Source organism: Neolamprologus brichardi, chromosome 19 (assembly GCF_056152115.1).
Source record: "Neolamprologus brichardi isolate AB-2024 chromosome 19, ASM5615211v1, whole genome shotgun sequence".
Lineage (NCBI taxonomy): Eukaryota > Metazoa > Chordata > Actinopteri > Cichliformes > Cichlidae > Neolamprologus > Neolamprologus brichardi.
Window position 1 is genome coordinate 10,305,325 of NC_142122.1, and position 25,219 is coordinate 10,330,543.

The 25,219-nt window shown below is 39.9% G+C and overlaps 2 protein-coding genes across 2 annotated transcripts; one reads left to right on the forward strand and one right to left on the reverse strand.

The window, feature by feature from the left end:
- The first annotated feature begins 1,046 nt into the window (after positions 1-1,046).
- hltf (helicase-like transcription factor) lies at positions 1,047-12,117 on the forward strand. Its single transcript, XM_006798725.2, has 25 exons — positions 1,047-1,149; positions 1,449-1,651; positions 1,782-1,948; positions 2,319-2,461; positions 2,556-2,641; positions 2,850-2,921; positions 3,156-3,347; positions 3,450-3,524; positions 3,618-3,678; positions 3,750-3,804; positions 4,543-4,610; positions 4,716-4,763; positions 5,022-5,132; positions 5,251-5,342; positions 5,459-5,602; positions 5,751-5,883; positions 6,418-6,553; positions 7,171-7,350; positions 7,518-7,633; positions 7,982-8,166; positions 8,283-8,405; positions 8,865-8,977; positions 10,045-10,225; positions 11,121-11,201; positions 11,354-12,117. Exons 2-25 carry the CDS (start codon positions 1,451-1,453, stop codon positions 11,495-11,497), a joined length of 2,907 nt encoding a protein of 968 aa, XP_006798788.2. The 5' UTR covers positions 1,047-1,149; positions 1,449-1,450; the 3' UTR covers positions 11,498-12,117.
- Positions 12,118-12,311: 194 nt separating this feature from the next.
- Positions 12,312-22,857, reverse strand: gyg1a (glycogenin 1a). The gene is made up of 7 exons (XM_087832993.1): positions 22,721-22,857; positions 19,847-19,982; positions 19,589-19,763; positions 19,270-19,432; positions 17,904-18,030; positions 15,892-16,126; positions 12,312-14,514 (listed from the first exon to the last, which is right to left on the reverse strand). The coding sequence occupies exons 1-7, from the start codon at positions 22,848-22,850 to the stop codon at positions 14,344-14,346; spliced, it is 1,137 nt and encodes a 378-aa protein (XP_087689119.1). The 5' UTR covers positions 22,851-22,857; the 3' UTR covers positions 12,312-14,343.
- Between the last annotated feature and the right edge of the window lie 2,362 nt (positions 22,858-25,219).

A 25,219-nucleotide genomic window follows, 5' to 3' on the forward strand; every position in this document is an offset into this window, starting at 1 on the left:
CGCGGCTTCCGTAGTGCTTTTAGGGCAAAACTCAAAGGCGCGTAAACGCAGCTTCTGCGCAACATCCGTGGCAACAACACCGGAAACAACAGATCTTTAATTTTCAGAATAATACCAAAAAGGGCTGTTCTGATAATATAAACGTATTATCTTCCTTTTTTTTAAAGTATTGATTAATTAATTCATAATTCTAAAACCTGGCACAATGATCAAAAACAAGAATTAGAATTTTTTTTGTGGTTTTTGAAAAAAATGAACCCAAAATATACTGCCATATGTTGTATTTTCTATGGTTAATAAAATATACTGGACTAAAATTATGATGAGATATTGAGCTGTCACATTAACAGTAAACAGATGTGTAAAGTAAAGTACTGTCTAGATCAAAGATTCAGGTTTTGATCTATCCCCCATTTCTTTATATTGCAAGAAAAAGGTGAAATGGGTTCTTTTAATTTCTTTAAAAATGCCATCAGGAATCGTTCTCCATGTTTCTTGAAGGACATTCGGGGCTCCTCTTTGGATAGTGGTAGATGATCCCACACTTCTTCAATAATGTTCTGTTCCAGGCTCTGGGGAGGCCAGCCCATGCTTTCTAGATGGTATTATTTGGTGGCTCAAAATCTGTTTGCACTTTTTTGTGTATCATAATTCTATCAATTTTGACAAGATCTCCAGTACCACTGGGGACCAACACACAGATCCTCCACTGTATTTTGCTGGTTTCGTTTCTGATTTCCTCTGTAGAAGTAGAGGGGAAAGAAAATATGTAGGCCCCAAAGCATGGTGCAACCTGTCAAGTGATGTGTATTATTTGGGTGTATGGTTTTGGTGGTGGTAAAGCAGGATGTTGATACAGGATGAGAGGCGTCTTGAATAAGGTTATCGCTGTCTAATCGCTGTCTAATCTCTTTTTACTTTACAACTCATTTGATGACTAAACATGAATGCTCTCATATAAAAATGTCTATTTAATGGGCGATATTTTTAAACGAAATAATAATTTATTTTGAAAAGCAGTACCGGAAGTTATAGAGCAACTAAAGGCGTTTTTACTTTTTGAATAAGCAGCAGATGAAAGTAGCTCAAACGTCAACAAAATACGTCAAAAACAACAAACTACAGTCTTCGCCGAGAGGAAGTTAAACAGTATGAACGATTTGTTTCATGTCGACACTCTGTAACAGTCTTTTATTTGTATGGACACACTACACATGCTAACTCTTAATAGCTTATAAGTCTGTGTGTAGGTATAGGTTGAGACGCTAACTTTATTATATTGTTATTTATATTATAGTTTAATCCCACTGTTTACGTGCTATTTCTGCGTCGGCGTGTCCTCGAATTTAGAATGCGTATTTTCTGTCGTTACAGTCTGCAGCTTATCTTATCACATCAGTCCAGAGTACTCTGTTATCTAAACTCATGTTCTTTCATCTCTGCTGCAGTCATGCAGTTCAACCGCAGGTGGAAGTTTGGTTGGGGCAGGTTCAGTGAGGTGGACCTCTTCACAGATCGCCATGAATCCAATGCAGAGACTCTCTCACAGGCCATCAGAGCTGCAGCGTCTGAGGAGCCCGATGCAGACGGCAGCGTGCTGTTTGGTCAGCTCAAGGGAACCGTGGTCGGCCTCAGATATTACTCAGGGGTGGTGAGGATCAGTCAGGGTCTCTTTTATTCCTCTAGTGGACAGAGGAGACAACACAGATCAGTTCTACCACACAGGTCAGAAACATGTGGAGAAACCTGAAAAGCAAAAGGTGTTTTTACTCTCTGGACAGGTGAACCAAGGGGAGATGGTCGGTTTAGTGCGGCAGCCTCAGAATCCATATGACCGCAACGCAGTGATGGTTGCCAACATTTATGGAAATCAAGTCGGACACATCAAGAAGGAGCTGGCAGCAGCAATGGCTTACATCATGGACAACAACATAGCTAAAGTAGAAGGGTGAGCTGCTATGTGCCCGAGACTATTCTCCCTTTCAGAAAATAGGACTATCATTACTTGAACCCCTAAATAAAAGTACTCAGGTGTTGCAGACCACTAAAATCACATTATTAATCAAACCATTTACTCCTTTTTTTTGTACATATATTCCTTATAGTGTACTGTTTTGGATAACAAATGTAGGATACTGGGTTTGCTTCCAAGAGAAGAGATTTTTGCAGGAAGGGCATCTTCCTGCAAAAATCTGCAAAACCAGACATGACATTGGCAAAGTGACATTGAGCTGAGGCGCATGTTCATTATTAGAGGATTAATGTTGGCAAATTGTAATTTCCTACGTGTACTAATACACTTCTCATTACTTTTTCAGGGTGGTATACTCGGGGACAAAAAACACCTACACCATGCCGGTGATGCTGTCCTTCTGGGGGAAAGAAGAGAGTAAAAATTCTGTACTGGAACATATGTCACGCCGAGGATATAAGCTGAACACAGAGGGAGGCAAACTGAAAGGTACGCCCTGCACAATCGCTGGACTTAATTTACTCAAATTTAATGTGTGTGTATGATCGTGGTTCTTCATTTACCTGCATGCGTTGGATTTCAGGCGACAATCAGCAGTGGTATAATAGTCAAGATGCTCACGCATTTTCGTCAAAAAAAGGTGTGACCACTGCACTAACTGCCGACGAGGTAAATAAATTACATTAAATGTTTTAGTAGTACTCTGTAAGGCTTTATAGCTTATAATAAAATAATAATAATAATTATACATTTTATTTATAGGTCCGAAAACACTCAAGGACACCTTACAAGCAAATAAATAACAAACTCATGGGATGGACCAACATGTATCTGTGTTGAAAACAATGTTTTTTTACTCATATTTTTTTCCTTTCAGCTAAAAAATGCATTTGATAACCTTTTCGAAGGGTTGATGGAGAGTAAGGATGGAGAGAAAGAAGCTGCTGTGGTAGGTATTTAATCTGTTTATCTGTTTTTATTTATTACCTGCTTTTGTCTGCAATATGTTTGTTTTTAAACTTCATAAACAACAGTTAAATGCAATGATTGAGATCATTTTATTTTTTTATACTGGAGTTAAGGAAAGAGTTTTGTATTTCTCTCCAAGCTGTCACTACATTTCGCTTTTCTTTATATCGGAGTGCAGCTTTAGTGTTTAACATACAACCGTCTCTCTTTCCAGTCTGTGGCTACTCCCCTCCTGCTCCATCAGAAGCAGGCGCTGTCCTGGATGTGCGCGAGGGAAAACAAAGCTGCCCTGCCGCCGTTTTGGGAGAAGAGAGGCGAGCTATACTACAACACCCTCACGTGTTTCTCTGCCAAAGAGCTACCAGAGAGGGTTCGTGGAGGCATACTGGCAGATGACATGGGGCTGGTAGGTGACACACAGATACACATATTTAACTGCACACATCACGTGATCATATTCTAACAGCATCCACAGTCAGCGTATATTGCACTGTTTCCTTTCTTTTAGGGTAAAACTCTGACTGTAATTGCACTGATTCTCACCAATTTTCACAAAGGAAAGCTGCTGCCTGTGGAGAAATGTGTAAGTAGGCGTGTGTTGCAGTCTTTTTAGGCAATATGCTTCATGAGTAATTTGTTTTCACCGATTACAAAATGTGTGTTTATATGTGTGCAGGTTGAGAAGGTTTCACCCATTAAAGCTAAAACGATGTCACAAATGGCCCTGACACTGGAAGGTACTGAAAACTTTCAACACATTTTATGATTTTGTTGAAATTAAATAAAACATGTGGTGTGTTTGCTTCAGGAGGCAGCAGTGCAGGTGGAGCTGGAGTGAGTGGCACATCAAGTGGTTCTAACCTGTGAGTGTATTATTGATGTACATTCCACTCAAATTATACAACCTCAATTCCAAAAAAGTTGGGACTCAGTGTAAAATACATGTCTCAAAAATAAACTGGGACAGTGGGACAGCGCCATGTTTACCACTGTGGAGCATCCCCTCTACAAAACTGTAAACATCCATACACCTTTCAAATTAATGATGCCTTTCCCAATGTGCACGCTTCCAATTCCACAGGCACTAAATCTTACCCAAGTCCATGCATTGATTTTAGTGGCAAAATAATGTCTGTTTTAATGCAGTGCCAGCTGAGGACCCAAAGATCACAGACTTCAATAACGATTTTTAGCCTGTGCACAGAGATTTCTCCAGATTCTCTGAATTTTTTGATGATATTATGTACTGCAGATAGTAAGGTATTTAAAGTCTTCACAATTTTGCATTGAGGAACACTATTTTGAAGTTGTTCCACAATTTGTAGACAGTTTTTGCAGATTGGTGACCCTCTGCCTCCCTAAGATGCTCTTTTTATGCCCAGTCATGTTACTGATGTTTTGCTAATTAACATAATTAGCTGCTAAATATTCCCCCAGCTTTCTTTTTAGTACCACTTGCTTTTCCAGAGATTTGCAAGTCATTGCATTCTGTTTTTATATACATTTTACACAGTGTCACAACCTTTTTGGAATTGGGAATCTATTTTCTGCACTATTATATTCTGTGTTAGCTCATGACCCAATTCCCCTGTGTGAATCAGTACCCAGGAGGAGGTGATCTGTGTTGATGAACCACATGCAGTGAAGGCAGCAGATAAGTCAGAGAAAAGTAAGAATTGTCATCTCCACGTGTTTATTTTAAAACTTTTGTTTGTGCATTTGTGACTTACTTGCATTTTTAACCTGACTTAACCTTAACCTGACCTGTGCACAGGTAAGAGCAAAGAGAAGATGAAAGCAACCAAGAGAAAACCAAGCAAAGGTATAACACTAACCTGTAGAACTGTGTGTGTGAATGTACGATAGAAAGAACTTGGGTAGAATGAATGGGTGAATGAGGCATGTTGTATAACTGTGAGTGCTCGGATAGAGTAGAGAAATGCTTTAAAAGAACCAGTCCATTTACTGATGAGAAAGTAGATGCATGATTGCACTGAACTGATTTCTTGTTTTGCTTCTAAACACTCTTAATAATCATTTCCTGTGAGTAAAATTATTGACTTGTATGCTCTTGGTGCAGAGGGATCGGTGTTGTTTGAGGATCTGGACTTTGCTGCAGCTCTGAGTGGCTCAACATCTGGCACAGGCTCAAAGAAGAAGAAAACCGACAAGAAGTCCAGTCTCACTCAGAGTGAGTTCCAACAGTGCATTTTTATTGAGTGTTTTATGTTTATATTTCTGTTTAAAGAAATAGAACTTGGACAGTCATTTAATATTTGATTTGGGCTTCTTTTTTTTTTAATGTGCAGGTGCTGAATCCTCCATCGCTGAAAGCACAGATGACTTAAAAGCAAGAACAACTCTCATCATCTGCCCCCTCTCTGTGCTCAGTAACTGGCTGGTAAGAAGGCACACTTTGAAAGAACTGTATTTTTGCATGCCATAACAATTGGCTACAATTAAAGTTAAGCAATGTGTAGTTTTTTTTTCATCATTTTCCTCTCTTCTTTTATGCAGGACCAGTTTGAGCAGCATGTGGACCCTAATGTGAAGCTGAATGTGTATTTGTATTACGGTCCAGAGAGAAACAGGAGTAAAAAGTTTCTGTCCTCTCAGGATGTAGTGATCACCACGTACAATGTCCTCTCTTCTGATTTTGGGGTGAGTATATACACAAATGTGTTGCAGTGTGGACTGAAATATTCACACAAATTAAAACTGAAGATAATCCAGAAAAATAATTCATAAGTAACTGGACTGGATTTTTCTCTTAGCAGATCCCTAATGTACTATAATGATTTCCTTTCAGAATAAGAGTCCCCTCCATGGGATCAGCTGGCTGAGGGTTGTGCTAGATGAGGGACACATCATAAGAAACCCAAATGCACAGATGAGTAAAGCTGTACTTGACCTGAAAGCTCAGAGACGCTGGATTCTTTCAGGTATCCCATGTCTAAATACACACACACAGATTTCAATAGATGACAGCGATGGTATGGCAGGGTTTCTACTGGTCATTTAAAAGTCTGAAATGAAACTCAAGGAGATACAAGTTTTAAAATATTTAATATTTTCTGTAAATTTGTTATAGGTATAACATTTGAAGATGAACTGTTTCAGACTCATAAAAAATATAAACTTTGTTAGACCAGTTTTTAAAGTGTCTACTTGCATTTATTTGCAATGCATTTATTTTAATGTGTATTTTTGTAGACTGGCACGGTAGACAGCTCTAAACTAATACCATAATTGTGACCATTCTGTGCTGTTTCATTAGCGTCTTCATCTACAGAATGAAAATAACAGAAATTATGGTAATTTCTGTTACATCACAGATGATATTGGTTTGATAGATCTTAATACCACAACTGTAAATACCTAAATAAACAAATCCTCGACGACATCACAGTACGCTATTATGTTTTTTGAATATGTAGTAAACAAGCACACTCATTCCTCTTCCTCCTTCTCTTCAGGTACTCCCATCCAGAACAGTGTGAGGGATCTGTGGATGCTGGTGGCCTTCCTGGGTCTGAAGCCCTTTGATACGAGAGAGTGGTGGAACAGAGTGATCCAGAGACCCGTTACACAAGGAGACAGGGCCGGCCTGCAGTGAGTGCTCAGAGATCCTTTAACTTCTAGACTGCAGCACCGCATCATCAATCCTGCAGAGGGTGCCATTCACTTAAGAGTAGCAATAATCTTTCTGTTTAAAGCCTATTTGCTTTGCTTGTGTCTCCTTACTTTAATTTTAATATTGTTTGTGTTCCCTACTCCTTGCTCATTGTTGCATTTCTTGACTTTTAAAGTTTTTCTTTGTCCAAACAAAAGCTTAAAGCTCCAGGGTCTAATCTCTTGTACAGAGAGCCTCGTATCCAAGTTTTTAATCAAAATCACTTTGCCAGAATCACTTTCACGTTACTGTGAAAGATCCACTACAGACCTGACCACTCGTTCATGCTTTTCAGCATACTTTTACTATAGCTCTGCAGCTCACTGCTGGACATATACCAACAACACTCAGTCAGCACAGACTTTAAGCCGGCTAGGCGTAATTGCGGTTGCCATGCAGGTGCGCCGCCTCCCCTGCAGTGGCACCGCAGATCATGCCCCGCATTTTGTGTGAGGGTATGATAAAAGTTTTTTTTTTTTAAAGAATTTATTATAAAGTACTATTAATAATCAGACACCTTACAGTATTAGTCTGTGATACTTGCTACTGTGTGCAGACACCTTCAGACACTAGTGAAGTGCATCACCCTGAGACGGACCAAAAACAGTGAGGTGAACGGGCGGCCTCTGGTGTCACTGCCTGAGAAGAAAGTCTACGTGGAGCAGGTAGAGCTCAGCCAACCAGAGAGGGAGGAGTACGAGTTGGCACGCACTGAAGGAAAAAACACCATTGGCAGGTACGTGTGGAGCGTGTCAGTGTACTTGCGCAAGCATGCTTGCGAGTGACGAGTGTTTTTGCTAAGACAGAAAGTACCTGTGTGAGATTGACGGGACATGTGACTCTTGATTCATCCATTCATGTCAAATGTTATAATAAAATACGATTTTACGTTCATTTTTGCAGATATGTAGCTGAAGGTACAGTCTTGAGGAATTATGCTGATGTGCTTGCCATTCTCATGAGGCTCCGTCAGCACTGCTGCCACCCTGACCTGCTGGCAAAGATGTCCTCAGATTTAGGTAAAATCTGAAATTTGTGGATTAACGAGATCAAAACTTTTGAAAACACTCGATGATCAACCTTATCAATGAGGAAACTCATTAGTGGGGATTTTGTTGTTTTTTGCTTGATAATGTTTTTTACTTTGTTCTGTTGCTATCTTGAGCTCTAACGTGTTGAGTTCAAATATAAAGACACTTTAGGCAAACAGTTGACTTTGCTGGTAAAACCTTTTTCTTAACACTACCTGTTCTGAGATAATCAGTCAAACAAGTACTTGTATTAATACAAACATTAGAAATGTTTCTCCTTTTTCCAATTACTTTGTTTGATTATTTCTTTCCCTCCTCATCACTTTCTGGCTTTAGGTGCTGCAGCAACACCAGCAGAGCTGCGGGAGCGTCTCATAGAAAAGCTGCGGTTGGTGCTGGCCAGCGGCTCTGATGAGGAGTGCTCCGTGTGTCTGGACTCGGTCCGTCTGCCCGTCATTACACACTGCGCCCACGTATACTGCCGGCCATGCATCGCACAGGTCATCAGCACTTCAGGACAGGTATATGTGCATCAGGCATTTGTAAATTAGCTGTCATTCTACATAAAACAAATACATATTGAGTTTAATTTAAATTCATATTTCTCTCTTTGCTGATGCTCCATATGTTGGCACAGGAGGTGGCGCACTGTCCTCTGTGTCGAGGTGAAATCAAGACCAGTGAACTGGTGGAGTTTCCACAAGAGGAAATGGAAGAAGAGAATATTACAAAGCCTGAGAGGTGGAGGACAAGCTCAAAGGTACTCACTTCACTCAAATTAAGTAGGAGAAAATAACAAACGCACTCAGTAGACCCTAAAACAGGAGCCATCCCTTAAGCTTAATTTTCAACACGTGGTAAAGCTTCAGCTAGTCTTCGCTTGCTTTTGGTACTGGGTACTTTTATATCAAACAGAACATGAACACAAACACTGGAATATAACCAAGGTTAAGGTTTTTCTGATTCTCAGCAGGTGGTTGTTCATCACACCTTGTGTCATTAAGCCCAGGGTGCACACATGGAGACTCAAGTGACTGCTAATCTCTAAGCAATCAGTGGTCTGATATTTTGTATATAATAGAGCAGATTAGTTCTCTTTCACAACTTTAGCTGAGGTGGTGCCAAAAACTTAAAGCAAGCAGGTAGCTCCACGGTTTTGATTTGGCAGGAGTGGAAAATGGGTTTGTTCTGTGCTGTGTGAAAATCTGTGTGTTTGCAGGTGCAAGCACTCATGGGAAATCTGCTCAGGTTGCGATCTAAAGACAGCAGCATAAAGTGTTTGGTCATCTCTCAGTTTACACGCTTCCTCACCATCCTGGAGACTCCACTCAGGTAAACAACACTAAGATCATAGATTCAGGATTTGCAGTGATTGCTGTGGCTTTGATGGAGGACGGCAAGACAGTGGTGACGTATGCAGTATGAGTGACAGATGGGATTATGTTGGAGAGGGGCTTACATCAGGGATCAGCACTGAGCCCAATCTTGTTTGTTTGGTGATGAGCAGGTTGACAGATGAGATCAGGCGGGAGTATCCGTGGACTATGATGTTTGGACATTGGGATCTTAAGTGAGAGCAGGTAGCTGGTGGATTGAAAGTCAGTGGAAGCAAAACAGAATACATGTTCGTATTCTCGTATTAGAGGGAGGCTGGAGGAATGGTGAAGATGCAAGGAGCAGAGGTAGTAAAGATGGATTAGTTTAAATACCTGGGATCAACCCTCCACATCAATGACTGCACATAAGAGAGTGTAAGAGTGAAAACAGTAGTGAGACATGCTTTAATGTATGGTTTGGAGACATTGGTACTAACAAAAAGCAGTAGGCTGAGCTAAAAATGCCAAGATTTTCATTGGCAGTGACCATAATGAACAAGAAATGGTTCTATGAGAGCAGTTTGGAGACAAAGTTAGAGAAGTACAGTTCAGATACTTTGGACATGTAGCTTAGTGGAGGGATTAAACAAAGGATGATGGATATGGAAGCAGGAAGAAAAAAGGAAGTTGGTGGTGGTTGGTTGGTGTGACAGAAGAGGATGCTGGGGTAGGATGAAAATGAGGCAGATGATCTGCTGTGGCGACCCCTAAAGGGAGCAGCCAAAACAAAAAGGAGTAGGAGCAGCTCTGGCTTTGATGACCAGGGAAAAATACAGTGCAATAAATAAAATTTATGAAGGAAGCTCTAAATGTGTCTTCTATTTCAGTAAAATTGGCTAATCATTTCAGTCATCGTTTTTTATTTACCTTTACTATTATTAATGATTGCTTTAAAGCCTATTGATTTATCTGCTACAAGACAGAAACTAGCACTGAAAACATACAGACTGTGGTGTAAATGTAATTGATTGTATTAAATATTTTATTTGATTGGTCATCATGGAAGTGTTTCCTCCTCACCAGAGAGCATGGCTTCAGTTTTGTGCGTTTGGACGGCACCATGACCCAGAAGAAAAGGACTCAAGTCATCCAGGAGTTTCAGAGCTCAGCGGCCGACAGCCCTACCATCATGCTCCTGTCACTCAAAGCCGGAGGAGTGGGGCTTAACTTGACCGCTGCCTCTCACGTTTTTCTCATGGACCCCGTAAGTACAAAGCCTGGTGGAAGCAGACATTCAACCACATGGTTATATGCATGAGACAGCATACTTAGGTTGGTGGCCAAAGACTAAGTTATGTAACAAATTGACAACATCTAGGAATCATGTTATCAAAGATTGAGATTTTGTTTGGTGTATGTAGTGGAGGTAGACTGACTGGAATAGGCGAGGAACAGGTCTCTGAACATTAAATAAAGTTTGTTAATCTTTTTTTAATCATTAAAAAAATGAAAGGAAAAAAGAAAACAACACAAATGCCATACATGGCTGTGTGACTAGGTCGGGACTTGGGCTCTTATCTCATAACTAAACTGATAGAACTGGTATGCATTAGGATCTGGCTTGCTTTACCACCTAAGGATAATGTTGAGGTAATGCTCACTGGTCATTGCTTGTGCAGATGCCAACACTGTGCCACAATCATCTATATTCACACCGGATGGATGCTTGACTCACTGAAGTTTATTCAGTTCTGCTGCTTAAAAAAATCATTAGTTAACTGAAATAAAGTGATGGTAGATTTTCTGCAGAACATCTGATCTTTTTCAGCTGTTGCAGCAGGGAATCCCTGTGGCTGCATTAATGTTTCACAGGCTGACCTACTTGCACATTTGTGCCTCCAGCCTAGCCCAGCAAGCTGCATTGGTTGCACCAATGTAGCTAGCAATGTCATGGGGGTTGCATGACAAGTCAAAATGGCATCAGAGTGCACCACTACTCAGCATTCGTTACATCCCGTTAGATGTTTGTGCACAAGGATGACAAAGACGATCTCTAAGAATGAAATCTCGAAATCTATCTTGTCATAGAAGGTTTTCAGGAATAAATATTGCATATTTTCAGTTACCGTGAACTCTCTCTCTCTGTGTTTGTGTCTTAGGCATGGAACCCAGCTACTGAAGAGCAGTGCATTGATCGCTGCCACCGTTTGGGCCAGAAAAGGAAAGTTGTAGTCACTAAGGTCAGTAATTTGGCTCTCACTATTTATAGTATTGGAAAGACATATTTTGCTTTTTTCTAATTGGTGATTTTTGTTTATTTTTAAATTTAAAAAAAGATGCTAGATTACTAGAGAACTAATCATGTTACCATGTTTGTGTTTTTTTGCTGCAGTTCATTGTGAAGGATTCAGTGGAGGAGAATATGGTGAAGATCCAGAGGAAGAAACAGGACCTGATGGAGAAGGCATTCGGATCCACCAACACTGACAGGAAGACATCTCGCATCGATGACATCGTAGCTCTGATGGAGCTGTAGACGTCTGGTACTGGACTTGAACTGAAGCGTTAACGAGTTACAAACAACGATTTGCATTTGAACCGTAACCATCAGTTATTGTGTATTCGTTCGTCATGGTCAGGCATAGTTTCTGTTGATGATAAATGTGCTCAACGGTTTTTAAGTCACCATTTTGATACAAAGGTGCAGGACGTACCACTTGGCAAGCATTCTTATTATTCAGCTGTGATGTTTAGCAACTGCTACTCTTGATTTACATGTTTTAACAAGCCAATACTGTGCTGATTACTGGAAGCGGCTGATAAAAAGATTAAGGTTAATAATTAAAGGAGGTGAAGGTTGGACAAACCTAACTACCTTGTAACAGTTTTAACTTTTCAGTTTTCCCCATACAAAACTGAACAGTTGTGAGAGTGTTTTGAGTTTTTTTTTATAACTCTAAAATTAAAGAAATGCACATGACTGATGTAGTACATCTGTATCTGCTATATATAACTGTAAATACAACAGCTTCCAGATGTTAAATGAAAACTTAAATGAAGAAAAAAATCTGTTGTCACACCACGTAAAGGAAAAGTAGAATAAATGATGGCAGCATGTTCAGTAAACGTCTGAACCATCTAACCAACCTCTAAAATGGATTAGTTTCCAAAATAAAATGTAGCTTTAAATAGTTTCCAAATCTCTTAGTCAATATAAAACCAGACATTTTGGCTGTTTACACTTGATTCTCCACAGCCTTGATGTTTGACAGAAATCAAATAGCACAGTTGCAGCACTACATCCAACAACAAGTACAGTAAAAATTAAACAACACGAGGTGGATTAAAGGTGGTTTTTTTTGTTTTTTTTATTTGAGTTTTCAGAGGGATGTACAGCTAACAGCTAGGAAACAGGACAGATGTGCACTAACTCGCGTCACTACAATTGCAACCCAGAAAGCTACATATGGACTTCTCCCTTAACCTTGCCAGCTTGTTTTAGGAGTGTTTTACTTAACAGCTGTGGGTAACAGTTTTGAGGGGCACTCGGCAGGATTGAAGCAAAGAGGGTATTGGCAACAGCAAGGGACGGAGTCAACGTTCAATCTGTTGTGCTACTAGCAGCAGTTACAGTAAGTGAGGTTTTGTAAACAGTGAACAGCAATAAGGCAGCTGGTTACACTACAGAAAGGAAGCCAGTTAATGGCACAGACGCACTGATGCAAGTTTGACAGGGACGTACATGCAGGAGACGGATGGACGGTAACAGATGTCTGACGAGTGTGCTATGGTTCAATCCCATGAAAACACAAGACAAACCTGACTGTTAACAGAAGATGTGGGTGGAAGCACCTCATTACTGATCCATGTTTTAACTCTGTGCCATGCAAATACAACACAACACGTCTTGCTCTAATACGATACCAGACAACACAAAGCTGAAGTCACAGGGAGCTGGTGAGTGTCAGAGGCACAGACAGGAACGCTCATCTGTGCACTCCAGTGAGGTGAACTGTCATGTAAAGCGGGATTTTAATAACTGTCTGCATATCTGCTTTAAAGTGGTTTAGACATAGAGGTTTATTGCCGGTAGGATAGACGGAAAAATCCTGAAGCGTCTGCATTTCTGCTGAGCTGCTCAGATTTTCCAAAGATCAGGAAGACTCGGAACTGCGAGTCCGTTTTCAACAGGTGCACTTAAAAGGAACAGACATTTTAGGAGGTAGCTACAGTTTTTTTCTTTCTTGTCGAGAGTTTGGTGAGAGGATTTGCTCCACACAGCTGGATAACCTCGCTTAGCACGAAGACTCGAGCTGGAGAAACAGCCAGAGCACAACTGACCAACCAGCACCTGGAGGTCCATCGATTGCAGTTCATTTTCTCATCATAAAATTCATCAGTGAACACTAAAGAAAAAATAAAAATCAGAGTTTATGTATATATGTGGCTCAAGGTGCTTGGCCAAGAAAATTGATACGTTACAGGTTATAAAACAGAACCGTTGTTTCTTTACACTTCTGCTTTTGTAGAGAGTTTCTAATCAATCGCTAGTCTTTGTTTACTTTGGACACAGACTAGCAGCTTCCACTCAATATTTGTGACCTTGATACATCACTTGGCGATTGGGTCACATAACCTTGGGCAGGTAAATAGGATGGAAAAGAAAGTTAAAATTTAATTTAATTTTTTTTTTATTTCAGTTGTAAAAAGCATCTCCAAAGATAGTTTATACAAATTAATACATGTTCAGTCTCTACCCAGACTTTTAAAATGTTTGCATGGGGTGAAGCTGAGATCCACAACCTCTGTCTTTCATTGTAATGTAAGGGATCAGTGAAAATACTGGATTTAGCTTTGTTTTTTTGACATAACAAATTCTCCATTATACTACTATACTGTAATACTCCAGATAGACAAGACACATCTCTAGGATTCTTTAAAATATCTCTCTCTACATATTTTTTGTACCGTTAGCTATGCAACTAAATTACATCTCAGAATATACACAGCACTTAATAACGTGTGATCTGTGCTAAGGGAGTTAGTTGGTCAGCTGCTGCTATAGCTTCACACTTACTATAAAACCATGTGAATCTTCTCCCCTAACTCTCAGCAAGAAAGTAATTTATCCTAAAATGTCCAATTTTTCCTTTAAGAGGAAAAAAAAGTGGAAGGTGGAGTGCATGGGAATTTTGTTTTTGTCACACTTAACCCTCTCAGGATGCAGAGGTGGAGACCGAAATTTGCTCAGAAGCATTCATCCAGTCGCCTGCCAATCAAGCCCCTGTGATTCACTGAGTGGCGGTTTACACTCCCACCTTCCACCCCCACCCAACCTCACAGAGCTTCAACCGGTGTCCGTCACGCTCCCTCGGTTGCCCACTACTTTAGGAAAGAGTTAAGTTTTTCCTCGATGTTGGCAAACGAGTCGTCACCCATGTAGTCGATCTGGCCCGCTTCCCAACGCTGCTTCCGCTCCGACGATGAAATCTTCTGAGGCACAGAAGGAGGAGAGGACACCGACTCCTCTCTTACATGCCCGTGAAGCTTACCCTGCATGACATGGAGAGTGAATGAATGAATCATCAAGTGAAACTAGAGCAATACTTTATAAGGACTGCTTTCCTCAAGCCCGGCCATGCTCCGCTGGAATTACCGCACAGAGGAATTTGCTCTTTTCTGGCCTTGAGACACGTTCGGTACGTGCAGGCATTTCTTAAGGACAGTAAAAATATAAACGAGACATTTTGCAGGAGATAAGAGTAGTACTATTTTCTGAGATAATTTATCATAACACTATAAAAATAAACAGTTCTAGATGCTGGATGTGCACTTAATAAACTGTATCAGGTGGAAGAATCAGGTAGAATTTATAACTTAATCAAATATTTTAATACCAGAAGTTGTTTCCTGATTCACAACAGTCTCCAATCAGTTTATTCCCCTTAATTTAGTTTTTTTGTTTGTTTGTGTTTTTTACACATCATAATCCTTTCAGACTATCATACTCATAGATATACAATTATGAGTATGAAGAGAAAAATCTTCAAATATCAAACTTTAAACATGCATTCTAATCACTTTTTTAGTGAGATTTCTTGATACTGTCATTAATGCAGCTGGATCAAAAATTGCGTCGAATTTCTACTCATCATTTAAAGTCTTCTATAAAAACGTGAAATAAAACAGATGTCTGTGAAGGTTCTCAGTCATCCAGGTCATTGTAGTCAAAGGAGCTTGCAAAGAAAAGCATCTGGACTTCTTTAAATAAAACAGATCTAAGTCCAGATCTAAAGAACTACACCACTATAGTCTTAAAAAGTTAGTCATAGCAAATGGAAAATTCCCTTTCTCCTCCTGCTTGTCTGTATAAACATGTAAGTGTGAGACAACATGGCACAGTTTCAGGGCAAAGCCACTGGCTTTTGGCAGCGTTCCTTTGTGACAGAGCTATTTCACTACAGTGCTGTGACTTACAGACTGCACGACAACTTCCTGCTATTCTGTGTTAAACAGTTGAAGGTCCCAGCACGGCTCACTGATGACAGTAAGCTATTCATGCAGTTGTGGCACTGCTGAGAGGAATGACGAAATCAGTAGCGACAGACATCGTCTGGTGCTGAGGAATGTGGAACCAATCAGCTCTTATTTACTATCACTATTATGACTAAACCTGGCGTTTTAAATGCAGCTTTACAAGAAATTGAAACAATTTAAAGATTTGGTAATTGCTCAACATGACGGAATTTCACACTTAAAAGATATGTGCAATATAAAGAAGAGTTGCTATGCAATTAGAAGTTTCAAAACAGTCAGGAAATGCTGATTATGCAACATGCTACAACACCTAAAATCACATACATTCATAGTCATTAATGTTTCATCACATTCCCACCAGCCACACCCGAGACCCACAAACCGTTAACATACCTCATCGTTCTGCTCTATAAAGCCGCTGAGGAAGGGAGTGTCTCCGTAGGCCTTCTGCAGTAAAGGCAGCACAGATTTGGTGTACACCTGCCACCACATCAGCAGATAGTCAGGGTGCAGCACGCAGGGGTCAGGTGAGGACTGACCTTTGACCTCGCCGCTCTGAGGATCGTAGGAGTAGTTCCACGGTTTCACTTTGCCCAGGAAGTGCACCACCTTTGCGCCTTGGCCGTACCTTTGCAAACAAACAGAAGACCGTGAGAGGGGGAAAGGAGAGCGAGAGAAACATGCAGCGAGAGGGCTCTAAACACTTCATCCATCCATCCATTCTCTTCCACTTATTCTTGGGAGTGCTGGAGACTATCCCAGTTGGGATGGAGTGTTGTGAGAGATCAGTAGTCTAGCACAGAAAGACAACCGTTGACACTCACATTCACACCTATGTCCAAATTAGAATGTTGCACCAAATTTGCAACACACAAACTACAGTTTACAGCATGAGATTATTTCCTGTCAATTCTGGAAATGACCAGAATGCACAAGATTACAGATCAGAGGAACAGCTCAAAATTAGAGAGGCATGTGCAGACGAGGGATAGTGGCTATACTGGACAAAGGATGATGGATATGGAGCTGCAATGCAGGAGGTAGAGAGGAAAATCTAAAAAGGAGTTAATGGATATAGTGAAGGAGGACATGCAGAGAATTGGTGTGGGAGAAGAGGATGCTAGGGATAAGATGTGGTGAACATAGAAACTGTGGCTTTGCTGACAAAGAAGGAGGACAAGAAGAAGACGTTTATTTTGAAGGGCTGAATTAAAATTATCACTGTACTTTTGTCCAAAGAATTTGTGAACTCCAGTAAGATTTCTTAAAAGTGGGAATGATCCAGTTTAGTCATACTGCAAACCAGTTTGAGTCAACCTCCATTTCTTTCTCTTTCTTACTTTCTAACTATTTGGACATGAACACAGCTTTGCTTCTGTGTATTGCTTCAACAGTGGTTTTGAAATGAAGCAATGAAGAAGTGACTTAAGGGTGATCTTAATTCACTTTTCTTAAATTCAAAAGAAAAATGTCCCTAATTATTTTCACTAGTTTAAAAGTCATTAAGCAACAGACTGACAGTTAGCTGTTCATGTAAACTCTCAACAGGGACCTTAAAAGTAAAAAAAAACATTATTGTAATCTACTGATAGTGGAAACTCTAGAAGAGGAGAAAATTACTTGGATGAAAACAGGAGAAATATCAAGCAATGAGAGGGTTTACCCCAAGATTCAAACCAGCATGATGGAGTTATGTCGTGTTAGGACATCTATGGCTGCTAATAGAACTAGTTGTTTATTGATAATGTGACTGCTGATCAAAGAATGACCAATGGATTCTAAAGCGTGTACTTAAAAAGCTGCATGACACACATGCAGCTTTGTGTCATTTGTCCCAAGAGTTGGGAGTTCGCCTTGTAATCGGAAGGTTGCCGGTTCGAGCCCCAGCTTGGACAGTCTCGGTCGTTGTGTCCTTGGGCAAGACACTTCACCTGTTGCCTACTGGTGGTGGTCAGAGGGCCCGGTGGCGCCAGTGTCCGGCAGCCTCGCCTCTGTCAGTGCGCCCCAGGGTGGCTGTGGCTACAATGTGTGAATGGGTGGATGACTGATTGTGTAAAGCGCTTTGGGGTCCTTAAGGACTAGTAAAGCGCTATACAAATACAGGCCATTTACTACATCCACCGATCTCCTCCAAAAGGATTTAAATGAAACGGCATATATAGCTGCTCTAGTTCCTCTTATTCGAGCCAGGTTTTGGTAAAACTAGCGATCTGTTTCAGTGGCTTCTTGTAATTTAACCCCCAACCACTGACACACACACAAACACAAGACCTTTGAACTGACCTTGAGGAAGTTATGTCACCTTAACCACATAATGAGTGCATTGAGTATTTCCTCACATGTTCACATCCACTAGTTTCTGCAGTTTTCAAAGAGGAACTGTGCGCATGTGCTTGCATACTAACTGTTTGAAAGCTGGTAGGTAGGAGTAGATGGCAATGCTGCTGAGGTTGTAGATAAAGGGGAGGTGTTTGGAAATATCTGCCGTCGCCCAGGTGTTAAAGTAACTGTTGAGAACTCCCTGATCCCCACCTGAAGACAAAGACAAGCAGACAAGTATTATCAAATACACTTCACGATATAACGGAACACAATGAGAGGTAGCCAAAAATACACAATAGTCTTTATATTAGTGATAGCAGACAAATTACTTGAAAAGAGCATTTGACGCTTTTAATTTAGTGTCTTTCTAATAAAGGATAAAGATGTTCTTCAGTTTCTGGCATTTTCACCTCATCTGACCGCTCTTCTCTCACTGCTGTAATCCACACACACACACACACACACACACACTATGGTAGTTACAAGAATACCCACCACCATTGCATTCTGTACATTCCCACAGGCTGTGTCCTATCTGACATGTAAAAATAGAAGCTGAAAGGGTGTGCTACAACGCTGTGGGAAGATACAATGAGTAACAACATATGGCAAAAGCTTTTTTAGATTTCTATGATTTAGCTATTTACTGAGTCACAGACTCAATTCTGATCATAGAAGTAGCTTTGATCTTTCGTCCACTTGATTTCTTTTTGTTTTTAATTGATTTGGGAATTGCTTTGGTTGCTACCTTAGCTAAATCATTGATTTTGATATGGGACTTCCTGAAACGACATAGTAAAATAAAAGTAAAAAGGTTAACAAAAACACTTATTCTGGTGCCATTTTCCATCACGTTCATGCGTGCACTGTCCAAATATAACCAGGGCTTTTAAAAGAAAGCACAGTTTATTCAGATACTCAAACTTGTTTATTCAAAGAAACCCTCTGCAACGAGTCATTCTGTGGACAGATTATCTGAGTTCCTATTACTTTCAAGAGATGAGAGTGTTTAGTGTTCACACTAAATACCACCAGCCATTCCCACAAAAGGCTGCCTACAAGGCCACTAAGAAGACATTTGGAAACCACTTTTTACTGAAAAATATAAATATTTTTCTCCATCATGCTGCCAGGAACAGTGATCTCAACCATATAAGTTGTTAACAGCTACTCGATATATTGCAGCAGTGATTTAAACAGATATTCATGATTCCCAGAGATTTACTTCAGGAATGCCTTCCTTTTGCTTGATGAGCATATAACTACAGCAATGAGGAAATAGCTCTCATCACCTTTACTGAGCAGGTTAAATAATGGAAATTGTAAACGTTTTATCTGCAGTTTAGCTGTTAGAGTTTAAGCACGATAAGACAAGAAGGACCACAGCTGGCCCTTACTTTTCACTGTAGACGATATTATGTTTGGATCTATTTACACAGATTCACTTGCCATCAAAGCTGCCATTTTCACCACAGAATGTGATGAGCTTCTCGTGGGTCTCATTGGATGGTCTGAAGACAAATACCCCAGAGTTGAAACAATCTGGCCAACCAGGATCTGGAGCAGCAGATAACTCCTCTCTCTCAAAGAGTTCATCTATGTTGGACAGCACCTGAATGCATAAATATAGATGTATTAAGAATCATTCATGAAAACGGGAGAGGTTTGAGAAGGAAAGTATTTTAGATGTCCACTGTGTCTTTACATCGCTACAAAAAAAGAGCCAATGCTGTGTGGTCTTTGTGCTGTTAACAGATCTCTTTCTCACCAGTGTGTCAGCGTCCATGAACACACACTTGCTGTACTGCGTGAGCGTCCAGCAGTGCAGTTTGGTGAACGTCACCCCCAGGTCCGGACGCTTCATCAAGGCCAGATGAGCTGAATCGCCTGAATCCATCACGTCCACCACATGCACCTCATCAAAAATGGAGCGCAGCACATCTCTATAAAGCAGACGGTATGATTTACATCAGCATGTATGTCACCTCTTATCCTCCGGTAATGGCTAAACAGCTGATGCTGTTACCTGCAAGGTTCTGCAACATGTGGCCCCACGAGAGCGACCAGCTTCCTGGTTGTGTTGTGGCTTCGTAACGACTGGCCGAGGACCATCGCTCCCTTTGCATAGCTGTCATTTGTGGCCAGTGTCACAAAAGCTTGGTCTGTTTGCAGAAACACACACATTCACACACTGAGCCAGAAGAATAATGCATCATAACATTACTGCCATAACTTCATGTGTCTTTCTGTCACAGGCTAAAAACATTTATACATTCCGACAGCTTTAAATACAAATGTCTTAAATACCATCTTTCTGCAAAAAGACTGGAAAAAGTGCATTTTATTTTACACCTAAAGGTGTCAACAGCAGGTCCCACAGGTCTTTTCATTCAGCTCTGTATTAAATTAAGTAAGAGGTGAATTATCATTGCAGACTGCATTTCATTTCGCTTTATTTTCTTAAGATTCTCTTTTCTTTTCTAGTGAAGGCCTTTTCACCAACACATTTACATAAATGTATATAAAAATATTACTGCTAATAGAAGCAGTATTACTAATTTTGAGTAAAACCAACTAAACCCGTGGCCCCGCTTCCACTTTTCCTCTAAAGCAGACATCAATTGAAGCCTCATGATCCCCTTCTGCAATTACCGTAATCTCCTGCATCAATACAATTCATTTTATCAAATTTTATTCATCCTAAAACCAGTTATGCAAAGGTCAGCGTATGATGAGTCCCCAGAGCATAAATTAGCAACCACAGGGGGCAAGCAATGTTGAGGGAAAGCAGGCCTGGAGCCAGCTGAGAGCATTTATCAAGCTGAACGTATGAGCTGTCGGGGGGCTTCTGAGAAACCTGACCCACGTGGCTGTGTTGTACAGTTGCTAAGATCTTATTCAAGGAATTCTAAGCGGACTGTTTCAGCGTACAAGAAAGGCTTCTCTCACCTACAGGGCAGAACAGGAAGCATGTGTTGCATTCTCACAGGGTTAAACGTGGCTACATGAAGCCTCGTGACCTCTAGGTATGATGTGAAGAATGATGATTACCCAGTTCAAAATGTGAAGTCTGCTCAAAAGCCTCCTTTGTTTACGAAAATCACATTTGTCTTTATTTGATATAAACTAATCAGAACTGTTGCAATCAATGTGCAATGATTATATTAGATGAAAACAAGTATGGCTTTCTTTTAAAGAACATGTGATCCCAAACCTTTGAGTTGCAGTTGCTTGTTTCATGAGTAACCTGTACTGGAAGCAGACAACTGCATACATAAGTAACTGTTAGTGTTACAGTGTTGTACACACATTATAATAGTAATTATATAAGTATATGTTCCATATTAAATTGTTAGCCACATTAAGACTTTCACAGTAACACACAGAGAGACACTAAAGATGTTTTAGTGTACTGACAGGAAGGGGGAGGAGACAACTTCAAGCCTACATACAGCAGCGCACGTCCACATTGAGAAACAAAGTGAAGTTAATTGAACAAAAACAGGAAGTTAACAATGTATTTCTAAAAAAATAAAAGCACACGTAAGACGCTGAGGGATAAAGTGTAGAGAAAATTGTTACCAGTTTGAGTAGAGGGGAGGGCAAGCCATAGAACAATCAAAAACAGACTGAAAAGGTTTACACGGCTTCTAAACAAGTATTACATTTTGCTGCGTACACTGATTTTCACTGAAAAAGAAAAAATATATCTAAAAATGCAAAAAGCAGATTTGCAGATCAAAACTTGTTCAGTTTTCTGGTTACAGACTAATCACTTGATCAGTGCATGGATACAGCCTCATGCTTCTCTACAAGTAGATGTACAAACCTTTGGTGAAAAATAAAATGCCAAAACCACTCACATTTGTGTACTGTAAATATGCCACCAGCTGGCTTTCAGTCTTGGTCCTAGGCTTATCCAACTCACTACAGTTTGTATGATGAAATCATGACTGTGGGTGAGGTAACACAGGGAATTCCCACATGCCCACCCTGTGAAATCCAGATGTACTTATCAGCTATGGGCATACTAATTAGAGTTAAACATCCATGTAAGACTAAAGATGTTAGCTGATAGGGAGCAACTACAGTAGTAATTGTATTTAAGGCTATATTTTGGTCTAAGCACCTCACGTCTGAGTATTCAATATCCTTATATTTATGCTGCTTGTATATATAAAATAGCATAACTTTGAAGACCGATTGTTTTAAAATTACTTTAAAATTACAGTACAGCAATAATGAAAAAACTGCAGGTGTCTCACCTTTTAAAGAATCTTTTTCATGCTTTACTGACGCATATGTACAAATTTATGTGGCGTTTAAATGAGTCAATAAATTCAACAGTAAGAGCTTTGACTGTTATAACACGTGGTGACACAAGGTACGCCTCCAGCTTTTCTAAACATTGTAACAAGTGTCTGCATATTTTGTGATAGTTTCGTCTGCTTGAAGTTTTTGGGTTGTTTTTTTATGGACTAATGTTGCCTGAAATAAAGGTGAATTTAAAAAAACAAACAAAAAACAACGGTTTGTTAGATCCGTAGTTGTTTGTACGTTTGTACCTTTTTAATCGCTTAAAACTACTCCGATTTTGACGCTTGTGACCGGATGTGCTACTTTTCACCATCGCCAGCTTTACTTTGGTCCAAACCTCTGCAGAAACTCATCAAAGCAACTCTATGACTACACAACCATTTAAACCACTAAATCGCAACTTCTGTGCACCACATGAGCGTGGGAGCGGGTGCTGCAGCCGCTCTAAAGCCCCAGAGTTTGACTAGTACGCGTTGGTATTTCGGAGGATGCATGCAGTTCGTGCAGCTCAGCTCCGGTCCGGTCCGGTGCGACCGGGTTCCGATGTCAGTGTAACGTCTGAGAGAGTCAGTCAGTCTCTTACCCGACATGGTGCGCTTAGGAGGGTCCACCCAAGGGTCGGGGGTCGTGATAGGGAAGACGAAGGGCTTGCACTGCGAAGGGCAGAAGCGCAGCAGCTGGGAGCAGTCCAACACAGGAATTAAGCCCCACATTTTCCGGGTCACGTGACCACTGACAGCTGACACGGCCCCCTACGTTTGTCTCTTTCCGTAAAACTTTATTTGTGATGGTCTTCATCACAGACAAAAGCCATCTTTTTACATTTTTTTTAATCAGTTAGGTAATTAAGGATGGGTATTTTCCTGATTTTGAGTTACGTTTTTATATGTTTAAAATAAAAATGAAATTAGAGAATTTATTTTAAAAAATCAAATTAAATGGGGCAAACTATATAAAGTTTACAGTCTGACATTAATATGCAAAGGTGAAAGTGTAAGTCCCAAACATCATAAGTATTCCCATACGTCATCCTAAAGGAAAATTTAGCGTCCGTTGTCATGGAAACGATGACGCTGCAGTCCTTCGGGTGATGTTCGGATTCGGGTGATGTCCATGGAAGAGAATCACTTTCACTTTGACATAATGGCACCATTATACTCCCCTGCTGAGGTTATAAATGGGAACTGGCTTTAGTCGAAGGGCAGAGTTATTTCTGCCGAAATTCTCAGAGACAAAACTTCTGCTGAAATCAGGAAGTAACAGGGTTTTTTTGTTTGTTTGTTTTAGGTATTTTATTCTGCAGCCTAAAACGTAGATGACTGTGAATTTAAGCATGCATTAATTTTACGAATTTTGTGTGAAATTATGTATTTTGTGTGTTATAAGAGTATTCACCTATATATGCATTATAATATGCAATGAATATACCACTACACATTTCTTTTGTTGCTTTTAAATAAGTATATAAATATGTTCTCCACTTCAGTAATGCAGACATTTGTTTTGCTGGAATTCTACCCTTGAGTATGACATGCGTAAGACTACCCTCAAATGAGCAATATTTCATTACATTTCATACCTTAATAGAGTAACATTCATTAAGTTTATATATATATCTACATATATATATATATATATATATATATATATATATATATATATATATATATATATATATATATAAACTCCAATGTTGTCAGGGCTAATCATGCCTGATTTAACAAATTGACTCTTAAGTACATTTTGGTGATAATAGTTTCCAACGCACAGCTTTTACAGGAAAGAATATCTGCAGTAATCTTACCTTTGCAGGAAAATGATCTGGTGATTTATATAATTCAAGGACACATTTTGTTCGAGGCCTAATAAGCCTCAGATTGTCAGAAATGACCTTCGCTATATTTGTCCACCTTTCCAACAAAAACAGGGAGATCCTTTGTACTTCAGCTGCTAAGTAGTTGAGTGTCAGATGTCAGATCATTAAGACTGAGGCAGCACTGCCTCACCGTGGTAACACATCCTCATTACAATGGAACAAAGCATGAAAGGCTCAAACGCACACCTTTAATGGTGCTACTACTGTAAAATGAACAAAGTAAAGTTTCTGTCTGTTTTGATGCAATACATGTCTGCAATACATTTAATAAACATAAGTAACTGTCTCTTCTTTGTACTGGCTTTTGGGTGTTTTTCTAAATTTTCTTTATTCTTGAGTGCTTGAAAAAAAGACAGCTGGACAGATTTTTGGCCGATGAAGACCGTCCACCTCCCTTTCACCTTCTAAGAGGCTTCTTCAGCTGATGCAGAGTCTCAGGCATTAGTGCAGTTGGCCCGTTAGAGGTGGTCCTGAGGGTTGTTGACCCACAACTAATCACATGAGCTGTAACACGAGCCAAAGCCTTAAAACAAGTGTGGGTCAGTGACCCCCAGGACATTATCCTGATCAGGTACAAAATGCATTCGAATAAAACTGAAGGCTTAAAATATTGTTCTAAGCATGAAATACGCTGTGTGTTTCACTTGATTCTGTTTTCATTCTGGGCTTCAGTTAAAGCACCAGTAGTAGTGAACAGACCATTCAGACAATATCTACTTAAATAACTATTTCAAGCTTTGATCAGTATGTGTTTTGCTCCACTTTAATTAAAAAAAACTCTTTCTGTGTACAAGAGACAATTATGGGGAGAATGGTTGCGCTAATATGTCATATAATAGTCACACAAGTCAGTAAGCTGTCTCATTAGTGATACTTTCACAGCAGTTACATTAACTATTATGAGCTAATAGTCCAAACATGTAAGAGTGCAGAATGTTGACTGCCAATGCACTAATTACTGAAGGGACATTTTCAAAGTTTGGCCAAAGGGACTGAACTTGTTTGATATATGCATTAATATGTGATAGATTGGCAGCTATTTAAAAGAAAATGATGACAAATGATTAGACGAAGTCTACAAAAAGTAAGATTTGAATCTTTTAGTATTCTGATGAGCAAAAATCTGGATTTTTACTGGATGTTGTCATGCCTGCATTCTGTGTAACAAATGAAAGTTTGATGATCTTTAATAATTTAATATCATTA

What these genes read in the sequence shown, in the direction of transcription:
- hltf (XM_006798725.2), top strand. Translation starts at nt 1,451, where the DNA reads ATGCAGTTCAACCGCAGGTGGAAGTTTGGTTGGGGCAGGTTCAGTGAG. An exon ending in CTGTGCTCAGTAACTGGCTG is followed by an intron (nt 5,343 to 5,458) that starts GTAAGAAGGCAC and finishes TCTTTTATGCAG; the next exon opens with GACCAGTTTGAGCAGCATGT. An exon ending in GGTGGAGGACAAGCTCAAAG is followed by an intron (nt 8,406 to 8,864) that starts GTACTCACTTCA and finishes GTGTGTTTGCAG; the next exon opens with GTGCAAGCACTCATGGGAAA.
- gyg1a (XM_087832993.1), bottom strand. Translation starts at nt 22,850, where the DNA reads ATGTGGGGCTTAATTCCTGTGTTGGACTGCTCCCAGCTGCTGCGCTTC. An exon ending in TCCTAAGCGCACCATGTCGG is followed by an intron (nt 19,983 to 22,720) that starts GTAAGAGACTGA and finishes TTCTGCAAACAG; the next exon opens with ACCAAGCTTTTGTGACACTG. An exon ending in TTATAGAGCAGAACGATGAG is followed by an intron (nt 14,515 to 15,891) that starts GTATGTTAACGG and finishes CATGTCATGCAG; the next exon opens with GGTAAGCTTCACGGGCATGT.